Here is a 24,038-nt window from a genome sequence, read left to right as displayed (position 1 = left end):
AGAAGGTCGTAGTTTACGGAGAGGTAGAAGGTCGTAGTTTACGGAGAGGTAGAAGGTCGTAGTTTACGGAGAGGTAGAAGGTCGTAGTTTACGGAGAGGTAGAAGGTCGAAGTTTACGGAGTAGAAGGTCGTAGTTTACGGAGAAGTAGAAGGTCGTAGTTTACGGAGAGGTAGAAGGTCGTAGTTTACGGAGAAGTAGAAGGTCGTAGTTTACGGAAAGTAGAAGGTCGTAGTTTACGGAGAAGTAGAAGGTCGTAGTTTACGGAGAGGTAGAAGGTCGTAGTTTACGGAGAGGTAGAAGGTCGTAGTTTACGGAGAGGTAGAAGGTCGTAGTTTACGGAGAAGTAGAAGGTCGTAGTTTACGGAGAAGTAGAAGGTCGTAGTTTACGGAGAAGTAGAAGGTCGTAGTTTACGGAGAAGTAGAAGGTCGTAGTTTATGGAGAAGTAGAAGGTCGTAGTTTACGGAGAAGTAGAAGGTCGTAGTTTATGGAGAAGTAGAAGGTCGTAGTTTACGGAGAAGTAGAAGGTCGTAGTTTACGGAGAAGTAGAAGGTCGTAGTTTACGGAGAAGTAGAAGGTCGTAGTTTACGGAGAAGTAGAAGGTCGTAGTTTATGGAGAAGTAGAAGGTCGTAGTTTACGGAGAAGTAGAAGGTCGTAGTTTACGGAGAAGTAGAAGGTCGTAGTTTACGGAGAAGTAGAAGGTCGTAGTTTACGGAGAAGTAGAAGGTCGTAGTTTACGGAGAAGTAGAAGGTCGTAGTTTACGGAGAAGTAGAAGGTCGTAGTTTACGGAGAAGTAGAAGGTCGTAGTTTACGGAGAAGTAGAAGGTCGTAGTTTACGGAGAAGTAGAAGGTCGTAGTTTACGGAGAAGTAGAAGGTCGTAGTTTACGGAGAAGTAGAAGGTCGTAGTTTATGGAGAAGTTGAAGGTCGTAGTTTACGGAGAAGTAGAAGGTCGTAGTTTACGGAGAAGTAGAAGGTCGTAGTTTACGGAGAAGTAGAAGGTTGTAGTTTATGGAGAAGTAGAAGGTCGTAGTTTACGGAGAAGTAGAAGGTCGTAGTTTACGGAGAAGTAGAAGGTCGTAGTTTACGGAGTAGAAGGTCGTAGTTTACGGAGAAGTAGAAGGTCGTAGTTTACGGAGAAGTAGAAGGTCGTAGTTTACGGAGAAGTAGAAGGTCGTAGTTTACGGAGAAGTAGAAGGTCGTAGTTTACGGAGAAGTAGAAGGTCGTAGTTTACGGAGAAGTAGAAGGTCGTAGTTTATGGAGAAGTAGAAGGTCGTAGTTTATGGAAAAGTACAAGGTCGTAGTTTACGGAGAAGTAGAAGGTCGTAGTTTATGGAGAAGTAGAAGGTCGTAGTTTATGGAAAAGTACAAGGTCGTAGTTTACGGAGTAGAAGGTCGTAGTTTACGGAGGATTTTATTGGTTTACTCAATAATTATTGACAGATAAAAAGCTAAACTACATCTCTGAAACCGACGGAAACAAACACTTGTTAACTGTAGATATTAGAGAACGAAACCGGAGTCTTGGAAAACCTTTTGTATCTCACGTGTTTGGTGCTTGGCCGCTTACACAAGTAGACGTCCCAGCTGGCCAGGTAGACGTCACAGCTGGCCAGGTAGACGTCCCAGCTGGCCAGGTAGACGTCCCAGCTGGCCAGGTAGACGTCCCAGCTGGCCAGGTAGACGTCACAGCTGGCCAGGTAGACGTCACAGCTGGCCAGGTAGACGTCCCAGCTGGCCAGGTAGACGTCACAGCTGGCCATGTAGACGTCACAGCTGGCCAGGTAGACGTCACAGCTGGCCAGGTAGACGTCCCAGCTGGCCAGGTAGACGTCACAGCTGGCCAGGTAGACGTCACAGCTGGCCAGGTAGACGTCACAGCTGGGGCTCCACATCCACACACCTGTGGCCACAAGGCCCGGGCTACTTATCCACACACCTGTAGCCACATTAGTGCCATAAGTAAGGTGGAGTCGGAGGTGGATAGTGACGATCACCGGGTACAGTTTAAGGTAACTGTTGGTGTTGGCAGCATGTGTGGTCTCCTCCTGGTCGTCGGTCTCCTCGCTCTCACTCCAGGTAAGACTCCATCACCCGCAAATTACTTCAATAATCCACATTTACCTAACAATCCAATTTGCCACTAAACAAATTGGTCACAGCTGTAAAATATTACTATTTCCCCCTCTCTTTTGGATTCATATCCCTCCCCCAACACCGCCAAACTCCTCCCCACGCCTCCCCCAACCTCTGAAACCCCCCCCCCCACACCCGAACAACTGTCCAACATCCGCCCCCTAAAACCCCACCTCAATCACCCAGGAGAGACAAATACAGCTCCACCCCCCTCCCTCCCTCAAGCTCGTCAAAATCGCATAAGAGTATTCTTGTAACTGTCACAGAGTTACTAGCCGTCGTATATGGCAGATATGACAGTTTGGCGAATATACTTAAAAGCTAAAATTTAGTGTTGAAACAGTATATAGAAATGTAAATATTGAACTTTATAGATCAACGCCGCGTCATTTTTCCAAGTTGTAATTTTTGTTATAAAACGAAGCCTCATTTTTTTGTTTATTAATATTCTATTTTGTTATAAGTGCATCCGGTATTTCCTATGTATGGTGGTGTGTGGCACCTTATATATTGTTTGTAGTACACACCTGGCAACCCAATTGTTGGTGGTAGTACACACCTGGCAACCCAATTGTTGGTTGTAGTACACACATGGCAACCCAATTGTTGGTTGTAGTACACACCTGGCAACCCAATTGTTGGTTGTAGTACACACCTGGCAACCCAATTGTTGGTTATAGTACACACCTGGCAACCCAATTGTTGGTTGTAGTACACACCTGGCAACCCAATTGTTGGTTGTAGTACACACCTGGCAACCCAATTTATGGTTCTACTACACACCTTGCAACCCAATTTATGGTTCTACTACACACCTGCCAAGCCAACTGTTTACTGTAGTACACACCTGGCCACCACAACTGTTGACTGTAGTACACACCTGGCCACCACAACTGTTGGTGGTAGTACACACCTGGCCACTCCAACTGTTGGTGGTAGTACACACCTGGCCACTCCAACTGTTGGTGGTAGTACACATCTGGCCACCCCATCTGTTGGTGGTAGTACACACCTGGCAACCCAACTGTTGGTGGCAGTACACACCTGGCCACCCCAACTGTTGGTGGTAGTACACACCTGGCTACCCCAACTGTTGGTGGTAGTACACACCTGGCCACCCCAACTGTTGGTGGTAGTACACACCTGGCCACCCCAACTGTTGGTGGTAGTACACACCTGGCTACCCCAACTGTTGGTGGTAGTACACACCTGGCCACCCCAACTGTTGGTGGTAGTACACACCTGGCCACCCCATCTGTTGGTGGTAGTACACACCTGGCCACCCCAACTGTTGGTGGTAGTACACACCTGGCCACCCCATCTGTTGGTGGTAGTACACACCTGGCCACCCCAACTGTTGGTTGTAGTACACACCTGGCCACCCCAACTGGTGATGGTAGTACACACCTGGCCACCCCAACTGTTGGTTGTAGTACACACCTGGCCACCCCAACTGGTGATGGTAGTACACACCTGGCCACCCCAACTGGTGATGGTAGTACACACCTGGCCACCCCATCTGTTGGTGGTAGTACACACCTGGCCACCCCAACTGTTGGTTGTAGTACACACCTGGCCACCCCAACTGGTGATGGTAGTACACACCTGGCCACCCCAACTGGTGATGGTAGTACACACCTGGCCACCCCATCTGTTGGTGGTAGTACACACCTGGCCACCCCAACTGGTGATGGTAGTACACACCTGGCCACCCCAACTGTTGGTGGTAGTACACACCTGGCCACCCCAACTGTTGGTGGTAGTATACACCTGGCAACCCCAACTGTTGGTGGTAGTTCACACCTGGCCAACCCAACTGTTGGTGGTAGTACACACCTGGCCACCAACTCTTGGCTGAGTGGTTGTAGTATTGACCAGGTGTGGCAGGTCGTAACCCTCAATTAAACATCCCGTCAGAATCGCCAACTATACTCCCGCGAACTGTACCTTAAGAGGCGACGATGTTCCTCTAGAGCGCTCGACGATGCACGTCCTAAAGTACCGCAGCTCCTTCCACTCTAGAGCCCCTCTCTGATGGGGCCCCTGCTCCCCTCCGTAGATGCTACTGTTCACCTCTGGAGAACATCTCAGTCGATCTACAGAGCAGAGTTAGCACCGAACCCTGCCTTACACCCCGTAGTGAGTGAGGTAACTCTACCACTTCCTAGTTTCCTTGCTGGGGTGTACGTGGACACGGGAACTCAAGGTTTGTCCAGGTGGAGTTGCTCGTCCATAAGGTTATCAACAAGGTCACCAACTTGACTCTCCTTCCTCTGTGGTCAAGTAATACTTCCAACACAGTGGGATGGGATGTCACCTCTCCCAGTCTAGTGCTTCTCTAACAGTAGTGCGGTGCTCAGTAAACCCCCACCACAACACATACAAGAAATGAAGAGGATGAAGGAAACACAGTAGTAAAATACGATTTGTTTCCTCACAATAGGCTACATTATACTGGTCAGTAAATGTCTCTCTAAATCAGTTCGATGACAACAATTGAAATTAATCACGATATCTGGCAACACTTCGCTGTTTCCAAATTATAAGTTATGAGGCTTTCGCATTATGTCATCATTAGAATGTAAATATGTGTTATGGTTCTCCAATATATTTAGCATTTATATCACTACTTAATACATGAAAACATAATCACTAACACAATAATTAATAATAATAATTGCTTTATGTCCAATTTCACTTCTACGTAATTTCCGAAGATCACCTTATTTATATATATCACCTTTCCTAACGCATGGGAAAAATGGGAGGGCAATTTTAACAACCTTTTAGACTGGTACTGAAGAATGTCGACCCAGCTGAACGTATAAGCTTGGGATTAGCTCCTCACTGGTCTACAGCGTCTGGGTCGACCTCCCTTTGGTGAATGTCTCCTTCCTCGGCGTCGTCCGTTACATCTTACACAACCGACACTCCACAAAGTGCTCCTCATTAGATGTTAGGTCGTAGCCGACGTCGGCTGGGCTCTCCAGACATACACATTCACGTACTGGTCCACTGCTTCTTGTGTAGCCTTGTGGTTTGAATTCATCTCCCTCCAGAGCGGTCGTCGCTCTGCAATGGACCAGGACTCTGCTACCAAATCTTTCTCGCTTAGCTCCACCATAGTAAATGGACCGTGGGTTGTACCACAACGCCGCCTCTTAAAGTTACCCAAGATCGTCACGCACGTTGAGCGACTCCATTTGTCAATGTGGCAAAGCCCTGCCTCCGACCAGTCACTCCTCATCTGATGCTGTACCCAACATGCACTGGAGGTTCGTCTCGAGCGCTAAAGCCTATCTCGCGAGCTGCACCACCGTACTGATGATTGGTTTCATCTCCTAGCCTCAGCCCATATATACACAAATGGAAATGTCTTCTTACTGCAGCTTTTTGTTGCAGTAAGAAGGAACTCTTGGCTGAGTGGTCGCAGTATTGACCATGAAGGATAATATGATCGGAATTGGATCATCACCAGTAGCCTGTCCTAAGATCCAGAACTGGATGATAAATCCCCAATAGCAATGAGAGACAGAGGGAAGAGAATGAGGGGAGCCATAGGCCTCAGTTCAGTATCTTCAGAAACTTCATAGGGAAGTGGGAAATCCTCCACCAGAAAGCCTGCAACCCCAGAGAGGAGTGTAAGAGAGCCCAACCACCACCCTTCTTCCCACAACATTCTTTCTGCAACCATCAACTACTCTTCCCCAACCTTAGAGATATGCTCTGGCCCATGTCCTCCCTGCTCCCTTACCCCACGCCCATCCTTCCCTGTGTTCACCCACCCAAGAGCCTCTTGCCTTAATATATATACACATACCATCTAGCCAGGCCTCCAGGTAGAGTGGGTCGAGGACCGGCTCCAGGGACAGGCATGAAAGACCCCACCCCCCGGCACACACTAGACACGGTTATTAAATATGTATACTTCATGGTTTATTAATAATAGTAATAATATTTTTCACATTTAATAATCCACTAATGATAATTCATAATCCACTTCTCATAATTATTATTCTTTCCCCACGACAAAACCCCTGAGATTGCCGGTGACAATTTATGCTCAAAACCCCCCTGGAACATGGATAAAGGCTCGCAAACAAAGCACATTAGACAGGCTCGTAAAAACCTGTGAAGGGAGGTGCAGCTGGAATGTGTCTTAACCCCCACAGTGCACCAAAGAGCCTCTCCAAGCATACACCCGCTGTACACATTTACTGTGGAGTATGCCTGGAGTTGCATATAATAATAAGCCATTAAAGTTGATCGTGGTAGAAATTTAAAAAATATATAAGGACTTTCTGAGGCACTTTCCCAAGAGTCGACACAAAATATCCGCCCTCCATCGAGTTCAGTTACCAATTGAATCTGCATTCCCACAGTGCCTCCGAGTAGCCCAAATGATCATACAGTAACAGTCTACTCTGACTCATTAACCACCCCCAAGTCTCTTACATAGTTACCTCATATATAGTGTACCCTTCTGGCTGTTTATTAATTAATTAATTTACACATTAATCTTATCTTAATACTAGCCAGGTACTTGCATGGCAGTAATTACTTATACTTCTGGCAGCAATGCATGCTCAGCTGACCCACAGACTTAAATGTATTCCTTTTATCTGTTGGTATTGGTGTACACTGGAAGCAGGTTTTCATTTAGACATGTTTGAATATGACTGCATATTCTGTATTGATTATTTTCTTGTTTAGGGCTTCTCTCCCTCTGACTAGTGCTCTTGCATCTTGGGTTAATTGGAAGATTTCTCCAAATGTTGTTATATTTATTTGGGGTAAACTAAAATAAATAATTAACTTTAGAATGTATTACACTTATTATAAATTTACACTACGTTTCGAACCTACATGGTTCAGTCTCAAGTTACGGAACTGAACTGGGCGTATTGGATCTATACCATTAGGGAGGTCAGGTACATAATATAAATAGGTGAGGAATACAGCGTAAAGGAGGGGGGAGGGGGGCTGAATAGGGAATAAATTGGGACGTAAATGGGGACGAATAGAGCGGAAAAAAGAGAGGAAGCACATACAAAGATTAATCCAGTGGAGTGGGCGTGGCGTTTGGAGCAATGTCGTCTACTTTGGAATGTTCGTGTTCCGGTCTTGTTCTTATTCTCATGGTGGGTAGAGTGAATAGTTCTCTTATTTTGGGTATTTATAGTGACTTGTTCTATTCTTATGTAGATTGCTTCAAGAGTTTGTAAATCATCTTACAACTTGTGTTTTGTCTATTATACAGGTATATCTATTCTGCAGTTCTCTTGTTAAGGTGATGTCATAAGCTTGTCGCATGTGATTGAGAGGTGAGGAGAGGTGGGGGGGGGGGAGAGAGAGAAGAGAGGTGGGGGGATAGGCCGGGGTGAGGATTGACTTTCATGGGATGGGTCTGTGTTATGTTCTCTTGGGTGGGGGGGAGTATGTGGGGGAAAATGTCATAAAAACGGGGCCCATGGCAGCGTCTTGTATGCAAGGAGAGACTAGACAAAGTTATCTAATTTGTGCATGTCGCTTCACATCCGAGGGCGTCATCAGGCCAAAAGTTATGTCAAAATTATAGAATACTTTTGTCATGGTGTCTGCTTGCAGATAATTTTGCGTGAGAGAACACTTTACTTTAACTTCTACAATCTTAATGTCAAGACACATCAGGGAACCATTATCTTACCATTGCACATTAAATATGATGTTGGATACCAAAATAATTAGTTTACTACAAAAAATCTTTAAGCATCCCAATTGCAATATCTTAAAAGCATCGATTTACCAGTAGAAAATGATTATATACTTTATATATTTTGGCAATAAGTTGAAATCAAATATTGGATGTGGATGATAATTGAGTGGCAGACACAGAGGCTCCCATTATCATCCCAGTAATGTTGTGGCAGACACAGAGGCTCCCATTATCATCCCAGTAATGTTGTGGCAGACACAGAGGCTCCCATTATCATCCCAGTAATGTTGTGGCAGACACAGAGGCTCCCATTATCATCCCAGTAATGTTGTGGCAGACACAGAGGCTCCTATTATCATCCCAGTAATGTTGTGGCAGACACAGAGGCTCCCATTATCATCCCAGTAATGTTGTGGCAGACACAGAGGCTCCCATTATCATCCCAGTAATGTTGTGGCAGACACAGAGGCTCCCATTATCATCCCAGTAATGTTGTGGCAGACACAGAGGCTCCCATTATCATCCCAGTAATGTTGTGGCAGACACAGAGGCTCCCATTATCATCCCAGTAATGTTGTGGCAGACACAGAGGCTCCCATTATCATCCCAGCAATGTTGTGGCAGACACAGAGGCTCCCATTATCATCCCAGTAATGTTGTGGCAGACACAGAGGCTCCCATTATCATCCCAGTAATGTTGTGGCAGACACAGAGGCTCCCATTATCATCCCAGTAATGTTGTGGCAGACACAGAGGCTCCCATTATCATCCCAGTAATGTTGTGGCAGACACAGAGGCTCCCATTATCATCCCAGTAATGTTGTGGCAGACACAGAGGCTCCTATTATCATCCCAGTAATGTTGTGGCAGACACAGAGGCTCCCATTATCATCCCAGTAATATTGTGGCAGACACAGAGGCTCCCATTATCATCCCAGTAATGTTGTGGCAGACACAGAGGCTCCCATTATCATCCCAGTAATGTTGTGGCAGACACAGAGGCTCCCATTATCATCCCAGTAATGTTGTGGCAGACACAGAGGCTCCCATTATCATCCCAGTAATGTTGTGGCAGACACAGAGGCTCCCATTATCATCCCAGTAATGTTGTGGCAGACACAGAGGCTCCCATTATCATCCCAGTAATGTTGTAGCAGACACAGAGGCTCCCATTATCATCCCAGTAATGTTGATATAATTCATATCTCAAAACAGAATGTTTTGCATGATGCAACACAGCTTTGTACTTACCAGTCAGTGACTAAGGGCAAGTGAGGTCAAGCTCTTCAAGCCCCGTCTACTAGCCTTCTTGTGCCGTTGCCTTAAAGCTTCACTATTCTAACACTCACTATCTTTGTCGAACCTTTCCTTAATGTTGTGAATAGAGGTGGCTTCCACAACCACCTCTTCCTTCTTCCCTTAGTGCACTCAACTTGTTGACCACCTGTACAGGCTACCAGTATTTCCTTACATTTCTTCCACTTATTTGCGACTCCACTTGTGTTCTTTTGTTCTGTTATATCTCAACTTATAGAGGCTGCCCTTGTCCATCATGTCTATTCCCCTCAGTATCTTGCACGTTGTTATCATATCTCCTCTCCTCTGTCCTCCAAGGTTGACAGATCCAGTTCCTTCAGCCTATCCTCACTTCACTTTCTAAGCTCTGGCACTAATATAGTAGCAAATCTATGCAGTTTTCAATTTAAGTTTGTTTCACAAGGTATGAATTCCAGGCAGGTGTTGCATATTCCAGCACAGGTCTAACAAAAGCTGTGTAGAACGTTTTGAACGCGTCCTGATTTAGTTTTCTAAACGATATGCTAATGTTTGCCAGCGTCCCGTATGCTGCTGATATCACCCTGCCTATATGTGCCTCTGGTGATAGTGATGGAATTCTATCCACTCCCAAGTGTCTCTCTCTGATTCCTGCAGTTCCCTTCCATTAATGGTGTAGACATCTTCTGGTATTCTTTCTCCCTTCCCCATCCTTATCACATTACACTTATTAGGACTTAACTCCGGCAACCTTTTGCTTTCCACTCCTTCCTTAATGAGGAGTTTCCTTTCCACTCCTTCCTTAATGAGGAGTTTCCTTTCCACTCCTTCCTGCTAAGGTCATGCGGTAACATTCTGCAGTCTTCTTTTGCTTTTATATTCCACATTATTTAGGCATCGTCTGCAAGCACTGACATGTACTAGCTCACTCCCTCGGGAAGACCATTAACATAAATTAGGACCAGTAGTGGTTCCAGGACCTATCCTTGGGGGTCCCCACTTGTTACATTCCTCCAGCTGGAGACCTCACCTCTGACTGTGACTGTCGTCTGTCCTTCAGGTTTTCCCTTACCAAGTTTAGTGTCTTTCCAATCATTCCATCTTGCTTCTGCGTCGTGTACACCAGCTTTCCTTGAGGAGCTGTATACAATGCATATTGACAGTTTAGGAAAATTCACTCTACCCAGCCTTCTAGTTTTCCTGCTGTATTTTATTAAGTTTGTCAGGCATGACAAAAGTCAAATGCTGCCATTTTGTTACACAGTTCATCCTCTCTAATGCTTCACTGTTCTAGACCTGATTACTCTCAAGCACTTTGCAAGGACTACTCGTCAGTGCCAATGGTCTCTAATTTAGTGCCTCCTGTCTGTAACTTTTCTTGAATATTGGGAACATATTTACCTCTTTCATAATTCTGGAAGAAATCCTGTTTTAAGTAATTCATTAAAACCCTCAGTTAGTTGGTGACATATTACCTCTGCAGCCTCCTTCAATAGCCATGGCGATACAGTCTGGATCAATTGGTTTTGTTGCAACTAGTTCCTTCAGTTGTTTTTTTGACTTCTAACACTGTGACTACTGTGTCTTCCAGTGTTTCCTCTGACCTTTCATCTCTCGGCTCTGGTCTCCATGTTGGTTCAATTGCAAACACCACCTGGAGTCTTTTTAGTTCCTCACACACACCTCCTTATCATTTCTGAAATACTTTTCCCTTGTCTCTTTACCCTTATCACGTGATCTCTTAATGTTGTCTATTTATATAGCTATAAAAGTGTTGGTTGTTCCTTAATTTTTGTTACTATATCGTTTTTAAGTCGTATCTCGGCTTTCCTCCTGACTCTGGTATAATAATATCTGGCTCTTTAGTGAGTCTATTTTCCTCTTACCTTGCTGTTACATTCTTTCTTATTATCTGTTATGTTGTCTTTCTTGCCTTCCCTGCTGTCTTCCCCTCCTCTTCCCCTGACTTTATTCTGACCTGGAGCCCAGGCACATTTCCCCCTCTTTTGTGGTTTAATTCTTCACCTCGTTTGGATCCTTTGAGGTAGCTACTGAGTTCCTCACTCTTGTCATGGTTTTTATTTAGGTCTATAATGGTGTTCTCCAGTCCCCCTGGTGAAGCTGCCTCCGCTTGTGGCTCTCGTATCACCTCTCACTTGCCTTCTCTCCTCATCCACAGCTCTTGTTAGCGACGCTATATACTCCTTCAGCTCTTGTATGGTGTTGGCATCTCTTGGTTGCTCCTCTTTCATTTGGGCTTCATGTGATGTTAATATACTTCATGTAGTTGTGTATATTTCTCTTGGATGTTCCGTTTCCTCACTGCTCATTCCTCCTCCTTTGTCCCTATCTCCTCTAATCCTCTCCTTCCTTTTGATATAAGCATTATCAGTCACTGTTTTTTATCTTCTCTCAGTTGTTCCTAATGTTACACTACACTATAACATGGAACACACAGGTACAACACACCAGCGGCTGACAACACATCATACACCCAACTGTCTACCTCAGTGACAGGCAAGTGGTGTGTGGCTCCTCGTTGTTCTACACCTGTAGTGGTGTTGGTGTGTGGCTCCTCGTTGCTCTACACCTGTAGTGTTGGTGTGTGGCTCGTCGTTGCTCTACACCTGTAGTGGTGTTGGTGTGTGGCTCCTCGTTGCTCTACACCTGTAGTGGTGTTGGTGTGTGGCTCGTCGTTGCTCTACACCTGTAGTGGTGTTGGTGTGTGGCTCCTCGTTGCTCTACACCTGTAGTGGTGTTGGTGTGTGGCTCGTCGTTGCTCTACACCTGTAGTGGTGTTGGTGTGTGGCTCCTCGTTGCTCTACACCTGTAGTGGTGTTGGTGTGTGGCTCGTCGTTGCTCTACACCTGTAGTGGTGTTGGTGTGTGGCTCCTCGTTGTTCTACACCTGTAGTGGTGTTGGTGTGTGGCTCGTCGTTGCTCTACACCTGTAGTGGTGTTGGTGTGTGGCTCCTCGTTGCTCTACACCTGTAGTGTTGTTGGTGTGTGGCTCCTCGTTGTTCTACACCTGTAGTGGTGTTGGTGTGTGGCTCGTCGTTGCTCTACACCTGTAGTGGTGTTGGTGTGTGGCTCCTCGTTGTTCTACACCTGTAGTGTTGTTGGTGTGTGGCTCCTCGTTGCTCTACACCTGTAGTGGTGTTGGTGTGTGGCTCCTCGTTGCTCTACACCTGTAGTGTTGTTGGTGTGTGGCTCCTCGTTGTTCTACACCTGTAGTGGTGTTGGTGTGTGGCTCGTCGTTGCTCTACACCTGTAGTGGTGTTGGTGTGTGGCTCCTCGTTGTTCTACACCTGTAGTGGTGTTGGTGTGTGGCTCGTCGTTGCTCTACACCTGTAGTGTTGGTGTGTGGCTCCTCGTTGCTCTACACCTGTAGTGTTGGTGTGTGGCTCCTCGTTGCTCTACACCTGTAGTGGTGTTGGTGTGTGGCTCCTCGTTGTTCTACACCTGTAGTGGTGTTGGTGTGTGGCTCCTCGTTGTTCTACACCTGTAGTGGTGTTGGTGTGTGGCTCCTCGTTGTTCTACACCTGTAGTAGTGTTGGTGTGTGGCTCCTCGTTGCTCTACACCTGTAGTGGTGTTGGTGTGTGGCTCCTCGTTGCTCTACACCTGTAGTGGTGTTGGTGTGTGGCTCCTCGTTGTTCTACACCTGTAGTGGTGTTGGTGTGTGGCTCGTCGTTGCTCTACACCTGTAGTGTTGGTGTGTGGCTCCCCGTTGTTCTACACCTGTAGTGTTGGTGTGTGGCTCCTCGTTGCTCTACACCTGTAGTGGTGTTGGTGTGTGGCTCCTCGTTGTTCTACACCTGTAGTGTTGGTGTGTGGCTCCTCGTTGTTCTACACCTGTAGTGGTGTTGGTGTGTGGCTCCTCGTTGCTCTACACCTGTAGTGGTGTTGGTGTGTGGCTCGTCGTTGCTCTACACCTGTAGTGGTGTTGGTGTGTGGCTCCTCGTTGTTCTACACCTGTAGTGGTGTTGGTGTGTGGCTCGTCGTTGCTCTACACCTGTAGTGTTGGTGTGTGGCTCCTCGTTGCTCTACACCTGTAGTGTTGGTGTGTGGCTCCTCGTTGCTCTACACCTGTAGTGGTGTTGGTGTGTGGCTCCTCGTTGCTCTACACCTGTAGTGGTGTTGGTGTGTGGCTCCTCGTTGTTCTACACCTGTAGTGTTGTTGGTGTGTGGCTCCTCGTTGTTCTACACCTGTAGTGGTGTTGGTGTGTGGCTCCTCGTTGTTCTACACCTGTAGTGGTGTTGGTGTGTGGCTCCTCGTTGCTCTACACCTGTAGTGGTGTTGGTGTGTGGCTCGTCGTTGCTCTACACCTGTAGTGGTGTTGGTGTGTGGCTCCTCGTTGCTCTACACCTGTAGTGGTGTTGGTGTGTGGCTCCTCGTTGCTCTACACCTGTAGTGGTGTTGGTGTGTGGCTCCTCGTTGTTCTACACCTGTAGTGGTGTTGGTGTGTGGCTCCTCGTTGTTCTACACCTGTAGAACAGGTGTAGAACAGTACCACAGGACCTGCTGGTCCTAGCTCACAACCCCAGAACCTGGTGGTCCCAGCTCACAACCCCAGGACCTGGTGGTCCCAGCTCACAACCCCAGGACCTGGTGGTCCCAGCTCACAACCCCAGGACCTGGTGGTCCCAGCTCACAACGCCAGGACCTGGTGGTCCCAGCTCACAACCCCAGGACCTGGTGGTCCCAGCTCACAACGCCAGGACCTGGTGGTCCCAGCTCACAACCCCGGGACCTGGTGGTCCTAGCTCACAACCCCAGAACCTGATGGTCCCAGCTCACAACCCCAGGACCTGGTGGTCCCAGCTCACAACCCCAGGACCTGGTGGTCCCAGCTCACAACCCCAGGACCTGGTGGTCCCAGCTCACAACCCCAGGACCTGGTGGTCCCAGCTCACAACCCCGGGACCTGGTGGTCCTAGCTCACAACCCCAGGACCTGGTGGTCCCAGCTCACAACCCCAGGACCTGGTGGTCCCAGCTCACAACCCCGGGACCTGGTGGTCCTAGCTCACAACCCCAGGACCTGGTGGTCCCAGCTCACAACCCCAGGACCTGGTGGTCCCAGCTCACAACCCCAGGACCTGGTGGTCCCAGCTCACAACCCCAGGACCTGATGGTCCTAGCTCACAACCCCAGGACCTGGTGGTCCCAGCTCACAACCCCAGGACCTGGTGGTCCTAGCTCACAACCCCAGGACCTGATGGTCCTAGCTCACAACCCCAGGACTTGGTGGTCCCAGCTCACAACCCCAGGACCTGGTGGTCCCAGCTCACAACCCCAGGACCTGGTGGTCCTAGCTCACAACCCCAGGACCTGATGGTCCTAGCTCACAACCCCATTACCTGATGGTCCCAGCTCACAACCCCAGGACCTGGTGGTCCTAGCTCACAACCCCAGGACCTGGTGGTCCCAGCTCACAACCCCAGGACCTGGTGGTCCTAGCTCACAACCCCAGGACCTGATGGTCCTAGCTCACAACCCCAGGACCTGATGGTCCCAGCTCACAACCCCAGGACCTGGTGGTCCTAGCTCACAACCCCAGGACCTGATGGTCCCAGCTCACAACCCCAGGACCTGGTGGTCCCAGCTCACAACCCCGGGACCTGGTGGTCCTAGTGGCTTAATATTGCGTAATGTGAAGGCTGTGAGGGACTACTGTGTGAAGTACTGTGACTGTGAGGGACTACTGTGTGAAGTACTGTGAGGGACTACTGTGTGAAGTACTGTGACTGTGAGGGACTACTGTGTGAAGTACTGTGGCTGTGAGGGACTACTGTGTGACGGTACTGTGGCTGTGAGGGACTACTGTGTGACGGTACTGTGACTGTGAGGGACTACTGTGTGAAGTACTGTGACTGTGAGGGACTACTGTGTGAAGTACTGTGGTTGTGAGGGACTACTGTGTGAAGTACTGTGGCTGTGAGGGACTACTGTGTGAAGTACTGTGACTGTGAGGGACTACTGTGTGAAGTACTGTGACTGTGAGGGACTACTGTGTGAAGTACTGTGGTTGTGAGGGACTACTGTGTGAAGTACTGTGGCTGTGAGGGACTACTGTGTGAAGTACTGTGACTGTGAGGGACTACTGTGTGAAGTACTGTGACTGTGAGGGACTACTGTGTGAAGTACTGTGACTGTGAGGGACTACTGTGTGAAGTACTGTGGTTGTGAGGGACTACTGTGTGAAGTACTGTGGTTGTGAGGGACTACTGTGTGAAGTACTGTGACTGTGAGGGACTACTGTGTGAAGTACTGTGACTGTGAGGGACTACTGTGTGAAGTACTGTGGCTGTGAGGGACTACTGTGTGAAGTACTGTGGCTGTGAGGGACTACTGTGTGAAGTACTGTGGCTGTGAGGGACTACTGTGTGAAGTACTGTGGCTGTGAGGGACTACTGTGTGAAGTACTGTGACTGTGAGGGACTACTGTGACTGTGAGGGACTACTGTGTGACGTACTGTGGTTGTGAGGGACTACTGTGTGAAGTACTGTGGCTGTGAGGGACTACTGTGTGAAGTACTGTGGTTGTGAGGGACTACTGTGTGAAGTACTGTGGCTGTGAGGGACTACTGTGTGAAGTACTGTGGCTGTGAGGGACTACTGTGTGAAGTACTGTGGCTGTGAGGGACTACTGTGTGAAGTACTGTGGCTGTGAGGGACTACTGTGTGAAGTACTGTGGCTGTGAGGGACTACTGTGTGACGTACTGTGGCTGTGAGGGACTACTGTGTGAAGTACTGTGGCTGTGAGGGACTACTGTGTGACGTACTGTGGCTGTGAGGGACTACTGTGTGAAGTACTGTGACTGTGAGGGACTACTGTGTGACGGTACTGTGGCTGTGAGGGACTACTGTGTACTGGGCTGCATCGACAAATTTCAGTTTGTTTCATTATAAATCTGTCCTTCAAATATTTATGTGGAATTCAAATACTGGTGACGTAGGCCTAATGAATATATTGTGTCCGTTGCAGGTAGGTCACTACAACGGTGTTCATCCCGCGGGCACAGTACAGGTAGGTCACTACAACGGTGTTCATCCCGCGGGCACAGTACAGGTAAGTCACTACAACGGTGTTCATCCCACGGGCACAGTACAGGTAGGTCACTACAACGGTGTTCATCCCACGGGCACAGTACAGGTAGGTCACTACAACGGTGTTCATCCCGCGGGCACAGTACAGGTAGGTCACTACAACGGTGTTCATCCCACGGGCACAGTACAGGTAGGTCACTACAACGGTGTTCATCCCGCGGGCACAGTACAGGTAGGTCACTACAACGGTGTTCATCCCGCGGGCACAGTACAGGTAGGTCACTACAACGGTGTTCATCCCGCGGGCACAGTACAGGTAGGTCACTACAACGGTGTTCATCCCGCGGGCACAGTACAGGTAGGTCACTACAACGGTGTTCATCCCGCGGGCACAGTACAGGTAGGTCACTACAACGGTGTTCATCCCGCGGGCACAGTACAGGTAGGTCACTACAACGGTGTTCATCCCGCGGGCACAGTACAGGTAGGTCACTACAACGGTGTTCATCCCACTAGCACAGTACAGGCGTCACGTTAGTAGAATTACTGTTTTTCTTCGTTGACCAAAAATAGACGGGTAGTTATTCGTTAATTATTTGTTATCATACTTCGTTCATCAACGTTTCTCCTCCCTGGGTTGTGGAGACCAGGAAGCCTCTCCCACGTTCATCAACGTTTCTGCTCCCTGGGTTGTGGAGACCAGGAAGCCTCTCCCACGCTCATCAACGTTTCTCCTCCCTGGGTTGTGGAGACCGGGAAGCCTCTCCCACGCTCATCAACGTTTCTCCTCCCTGGGTTGTGGAGACCAGGAAGCCTCTCCCACGCTCATCACTTCCTTAGCTCATAAATGCTGTTTGATACATTGTTTAAACAAAAATAATATTTAGAGTCTGATTTAAAAGTTCATGAATATACAGGAAGTGTCATACAATCATTGCGTGGAATGTTAGTTATGATGTGTGATAAGTGTGACCTAACGATGACACAGTTGTCTTCTACTTGTAGGATAATCCTAACAGGCAATTATTTGTTTTGTTCTTTATGAATATTTATTTTCTATTAATTTATTACTTCAATATTTATGATTTTAAGTGAACTGTATATTTGATTCAGGCTGCCAGGTTTTATGTGCACATGGTTGGAAGGGATGGTTACAGCTTATATCACAATAGGTGGTCATATAATAAGCTATAAACATTTACCTTATCTTCATATAAATTATACCACATATGGTGGTTTAAATTACAGTAAGGTTAATATTACACAATTATAATTATATTAGTATAACTGTATGAGCTTATTTGTGTAGGTTGATATGGCCTGATAGGCAGTTCCTACGTCAGATTAGGGTGTGGCACATGTGGTCTAGGATGCCACATAGTGGTGACATGGTGTCTGTGGAGCAGGCAGGGTATGAAAGTGATGCAGATTATGTTGGCCACCTCACCCTCTAACATCTCCAAACCACAAATTTACCTGCCAAAAGAATGGGATTAATAATGACTCTATTAACATATACAGTACAGGTGTGACATGAAATATTTGTGTCTGTAGTAAAGAGCTAGACTCACTTTTGTGTGGGCATTAAGCCCTCTCATAAATGGCATGTCCGTATCTAAATGTAAAAGGCCTCGTAAAGCAAGACAAAAAACAAGTCAGATACTCGAGTACTCTCATGGTTGATGTAGAGCTCGCTGTGGCTAGATCACTATTGGGTGGTCTCATTTCAGACCTTTGCAGTGCACCGAATGTAAGCCTCAAGGAAACATTCTGTCTCCTCCTCTATTTTGATTCTTAGACAATGACTTGCCTGCCTCTCCTTTGAGGTGGCATTCCAACAATGTTTTGTTCCAATACTCTGTTGGTTCCTACTCTCTTAAGGACTAGCAAGACAAGCTATATTTTCTGGTGTATGCTATAAGTATTCAGTCCTAGTGAATACTATTCTACTAAGTTTAAACACTAGACTCTTGTTATGTCACCAGGTGTTACGGCCACTGTGGGTCGCAACCGAGTTCTTTGATGGAAGAACCAAAATGATAGTATCCGACTCCAAGTCGGTAGTACGCTTTCAAGAAAGTGGCTATGTAGTGCATATAAAAAAAGGAGAGGATGAACAAAACACTGTTACTTTCGTCAATGTATTAAATATCTTTCCACCACCGTTAAGTATATATATGTACACCGTCACCATAAATAATATATAAAGAACAGATAGGCTATTTCTACACCTATGTACAATCCTTTCGCTCAGGATATCAAATGTGCTCACGTGCAGAGTTCATCAATCCCCAGTATTTCTTCACTGTCCAGTAGCGTATCCAACCTTACTGGGAAGAACACCGGCGAGTTCACCTATACATGGGTCAGCCCACTAACAGTGTCTTGAGGTGCTTGTACCCCAACGACCGCTCTCCAGCTACTCGCTGGCAGAAGACCTCAGTCACACACTGAACAAGGGTCACAAACCAATACAGGGGTAGCGATCCCCTGGCAGTAGTCTCTAGCGACTAGCACTACTCAACAGGCACCTCCCTGTCGGCAGTCTCTCCCCTAAGCCAGTCCCAAAGGTATGCCGATCTTTTCAACACTAAAGCACTAGCAGCTACCACATTGCTTCATTGGCGGCGGCGGTGGCTTACTTGGTCGTTTCCAGGACCATGTAGGGAGACCGTGGACTACCCAAGATGAACTGCCCTCTCCAGTACCGCTGCCCCCAGATGTCACCTCTGTGGACACAAAAACGTCACCTTGCCGATACTGGTGAACTAGGAAATACCACTAACCCACTGGGGGAGTCGACATTGTGCTCTGTAGCACACACTAGGTGGCGCTGGTCTTGCTTCGCCACTCACCTGAGGTCGCTCACAACGACCCCTCTGGCTGACCAAGGCAAGAATCTTGATCCATTTACAGGTTTTAGATAGCCACCACCAGATGGCATTGTCCATATTACGTACGATTCCCGGGCAGTTTGGGCGCGGACTCGTAGATGGCGCAGGAACTGCCACTCTACCCCCTGACAAGAGTAACGAGTCTGTAACACCAGGGTTCAAGTTAATTCTGTTGTATGGGTTGTTTGCCCCGTAGTAATACTCCTTCAGAGCAGTTAAGTATTCTAGAGTCTATATATCATTCCACCGACTTATCACTCCTGATAGATGTTTGAAACGTTGTACCAAATCAATCTCTTGGACATATGAAGGATCTTTTGGTGTCCGTCAGGGACACTAGAGGTCTCAGAAATCTCCCATACATCAGATGAGATGGACTCTGGACTTAACGATTCACATTGTGAAACATCATCAGAGAGGTAAGTGGTCAGTTAACTCGAGATTTGATTTCAATAACAACAGTTTGGAGTGCCTGCATATAAATCTTTTGGCGGTGTAGGGGTTTTCTGATGAGACCGTTTTACTGTACCAACCATGCATTCATAGAAGCCTCCGTGCCATGGTGCTTTGGAATGTATGAATTTCCAGTGGCACTGCCATTGATAGGGCTGTGCACACCTTTGGGTGGTTCCAGATTTCCCTCAGACATGGTTCTCCTGCCACTAAGTTGGACCTATTGTCAGAGATCATTAACTTCTGGCAAGATCTACGTGAAGCAAACCTGTGGAAAGCCTGTAAGAATGCCTCGACACTCATATCAGGAGTCACTTCTAGATGTACTTCCCTTGTTTTGGCACAGGTGAATAGGCAGATGTACGCCTACACTGGGATTTTATCCTTGGTGCCTGTCAGTGTTAGTGCTCATGTGAAATCTACTCCTGTAGTCTCAACGAGACGAATATGTACAACTTGTTCCTTTGGATGTGGAGGAGGTCCCGGATATGGACACTCTGGCATCGTACCTCCGGCAAATTTCACAGGATTTAATTATGGGCTTTACAGTCCGACGACCTTGGGGTAGCCAGTACTGTTGTCTTAATTCTGTGAGGGTATCTAATACCCCACCATGCGGAGTGTTGTGTTTGTGTATGTGTAACACAATTAGCTTGCTTATTATGTGGTGATGAGGAAGCAATATTGGATTTTTTGCTTCCAGATCTATGTCCGCATGCTGTAAGTGGCCTCCGCACTTTATTAGGTTATGATTGTTTGTGTCAATCCAGAGACCCAAATCGTTCTAAAGTTTCTTAGACCCATTGTCAAATTCCATCTCTAATCTCTGTTTGGGCTCTTTTGACCCAGTACCTTAAAGGACTAGGGAATTGATGCTTGTTTCTTATTTATGTTTAGAAAATCAAACATCACTTGGGTGACACCTATTAGTTTGTTAGGTTCAGAGTACTGATTAGGATCAATTACCAAAGTCCGAGGTGGTTCTGGATTCTCAGTGGGAACAGTGACATTGGTCACAATGACTTGTGACTTTTGTTAAGACCACTGGTCACTGACTACCCACTGAGGTCCATGGAACCACATCTTTGCTTTGGTTAATTGACGTAAAGTCAGGCCTCTGGAGAGATAGTCAGCTGGATTCTCCTTGGTGGGTATATATCTCAGTTTGTACCCTGCTGACAGCTCTCGTATTTCCTTATTGTGGTTACTCACGTAAGGATTTTTACTGTTATTGTTTGGCACCCACTGCACTACTGCCTCATTATCTGACCATACCACTGTTTCTTCAAAGTGGATGTTGCTTAAGGCTATGATCAGATAATGAGACAATCTTAGTCCTAACAACAGGGCTGTTAACTCTAGTTGTGGCAATGATCGTTTCTTTAACAGAGCCACCCTGGCCTTTGATGTGAGCAAATTGGCTTACCCAATTTGATACCAGGTAAGCTACTGTGCCACAGGTCTTTCCTGAGGCATCACAGAATACATGTAGCTTAATTGGTTGTTTTTCATTTACTGTTCCAAGGGAACTAGACAGACAGTAGGATAGATCTTTCACTAGCGCCTGCCATTTTTCTTGTAAGGCAGGTGTTAGAAGATCATCCCAGTCTATCTTCTGTTGCCAGTATTACTGTATTATGAACTTCCCATTTATTAAGATTGGACTTAATAGTTTCAATGGGTCGAAGGGTTTGCTGACTTAGGATAGTAGTTTTCTCATTGTTAGGTTGGTGTTATCTGGCTCCACTGATTTGATGGTCAACTGATCTACAGTTGTATCCCATTTGAGGCCTAGTACCTTTGTCTTCTGTGGTACCTTGTAGTCAGGAAATTCTGTTTCGATCAGTTGATTTAATTTGGCATTGTTGGAGACCCACGACTAGAAAGGCATATTTGCTTCCAGTAATTCTTGATTGGCCTCGTGATATATATTGAGCAGTTTACTTTCACTGCTCGTTGTTCCTTGTCACATACAAGTTGTTGCTAATTAAAGTTTTATTTGCGCTATTAGACTTCTTCAAGTGCATGTCTAAGGTAACTTGAAGCAGAAATGGGGAAGTAGTAGCACCAAATAAAACTGACACAAACCTGTAAGTGATTAATTCACTGTTTGGATCGTTAGGATCCTTGATCCATAGGAACTTGGTGTAGTTACGGTCTCCTTCTTGGAAACCTACCTTAAGAAATGCCTTACTGATGTCGGCCGTGTATGCATAAGACCCGATGCAAAATTTTAACTGCACGTCGTACAGCCTGTGAGTCAGGCTATGGCCAGTTTGAAGGCAGTCAGTCAATGAAACACTATTTTGCTTAATTTTGGCACTGCAGTTAAATACTAGTAGTAGCTGAATTCTTCAATACAGCATGGTGCGGCAGGTAGTGTCCTTCCTTAAGGTCATCATTAGTTAAAACCTCTTTGTTATCGAGTTGTTGTTGGATTATATCATAGTTCAATTTCAAATTCTCAGGATGTCTATTAAAGTGCATCATCTGTGACCTTAACCCTCAAACCACTAAGGGTCCAAATGGATTTAACACTCACAGGCGCAAAAAAAAAAAAAATCCAGAAAATTCTTTCATCTTATAAAAGTGATCATTTTTGTTCCCTGATCACGGAAAAATAAAAAAAAATCGTAGGTGGCATATTTAAGCCACAATAGGGTAGGGAAGTCTGGCAAAAAAGGGGCGTTGACAGAGCCTTCGCCAGACGAGGTCTACTCCGCTTGAGCTGTCAGGCGGCAAATGCCACAAATATATTATTACCTAATTATTTCAATGTTTCTGATTGATTTTATCTTAGTTTTTTTGCAGTATTATTATTAAATACAGTGAATTGTGATATATTTATATAATAAAATGTGTGAACCATCACTGTACTCAAAATTATGGTGTGCATATTAGTGATTCAATTATTTTGTTCATAAAACAATAAACAAACAGTTTTGCTGTTATTACACTATATACACAGGTTATATATAAGTAACTGCATGTTTTGCTCACCATAACAAACCACTAAGTTGTTATTGTAGGTCAAAATGCAACGAGGAGTGACAGCCACTCACCAGCCTGCCACTCCCTCCCTCAACAACACCTCACTCGCCCTAATTCTCCTCCCACAATGCTGTTTTTGCATTTATTCACTATACACAGATGTTATATATAAGTATTTACATGTTTTGTTCACCATAACTGTACATCTAAGCTTGTATGGTGAGTAAAGGCACAAAGACGTGGCTACTCACGCAGTCGCTACCGCGGCCGCCCTCAAGGCCAGACGCACTAATATTTCTCCTCCAACAATACTGCTTGTGGTTTTTTTATGCTATATACACACACATTATATATAAGTATCTACCTGTTTTCTTCACCATACCTGTACAAATAAGCTGGTATGGTGGCCAAAGACCATCGTGGCCATCAGTAAACAAGAATGATAAGTCGTGCAGACGACGCACCTCCCTCACCAAAATGGCGGCTCCCAACCTACTCCTATTGCTGGGATGTCCTTTGGGATCCTTGGTCAAATAATCCACGAATGGTGACCTTGAACCTTCTGTTTTTAAGAGTAATTGGGCAGTGGGCAAAGCTGAGTTATGATCAGACTTTATTGATAGAACACTTACATCTGGAAGTACTTTACAGAACTGTACAAAAGTGGAAGTTCCTTCCTCGGCCTGTGGTTTGGGAGACTTTGTACTTGTGTCCCTACACAGTACTGCATGAGTATATTTAATGTATAAAGAAGTCCTAGAGTGTATCCTTCTTAAGTAAATACAACACAGAGTCTTTTAAATGCTTGAAGAGTATGCATGTTGTTTCAGAGATTATCTTTGATGACTCTGAGTGTAACTTTGATGTCTTTGAGATTATGTTTGTTGTCTCGAGTGCATTCTTAATGCTTCTGAGTGTATCCTTGATGACTCTGAGAATAACTTTGATGACTAGAATAGTATTTTTGATGTCCTTGATTGTATCTTGGTGTCTTTGAGGTTATCTTTGATGGATATGAGTTTGTCATGATGTCTCTGGGTGTGTCTTTCTTACATAAAAAGGGAATGAGATTGACATTTGAAGCATAGAGATATCTTGGAGAGTAACTTTAGTTAGAAAAATTATGAAGAAATTACCTGTGACTATTTCTTCTTACTCCATGAAGCATAATGTTAGTTAAAAAAGTATTGAAAGAAGTTGCACTTGACTATTTTTCTTACTCCATGAAGAATAATTTTAGTTAAGAACAACATTGAAAGATTCCTTTGTCTATTTTTGGAATGAAAGAATTGATATTTTAGATAAGAACGGTGTTGGTAAGAAATACAATGACATAGTTGATACAAATGCACCTTGGTAAATGACTAAATAAAGATTTTGTAATTAAATAATTTGTAAATAACTAAATGAATTGTAACTAAATTTGTTAGGGGGGACAGTAATGTGGTTGATAATACATAACAATGAACTATTTACTGAATGGCAGAAACAATTGTACATTTCGTTTTAAAGAAACAGAGAACATGTAAGACAATGAAAAGA

General features: G+C 45.9%; 1 protein-coding gene across 1 annotated transcript in view; it reads left to right on the top strand.

The window, feature by feature from the left end:
- The first annotated feature begins 911 nt into the window (after positions 1 to 911).
- LOC123762189 (uncharacterized) overlaps positions 912 to 24,038 on the top strand; it is a 560,601-nt gene continuing 537,474 nt past the window's right edge. Inside the window, exons 1-2 of the mRNA XM_045748567.2 lie at positions 912 to 969; positions 1,445 to 2,080. Coding sequence (XP_045604523.2) covers positions 912 to 969; positions 1,445 to 2,080 — 694 coding nt within the window. The remainder of the gene's footprint in view (positions 970 to 1,444; positions 2,081 to 24,038) is intronic.

This window comes from Procambarus clarkii, chromosome 34 (assembly GCF_040958095.1).
Source record: "Procambarus clarkii isolate CNS0578487 chromosome 34, FALCON_Pclarkii_2.0, whole genome shotgun sequence".
NCBI classification, from domain to species: Eukaryota; Metazoa; Arthropoda; class Malacostraca; order Decapoda; family Cambaridae; genus Procambarus; species Procambarus clarkii.
Note: the sequence above shows the minus strand (reverse complement) of the source record. Positions and strands in the feature narration are given on the sequence as shown.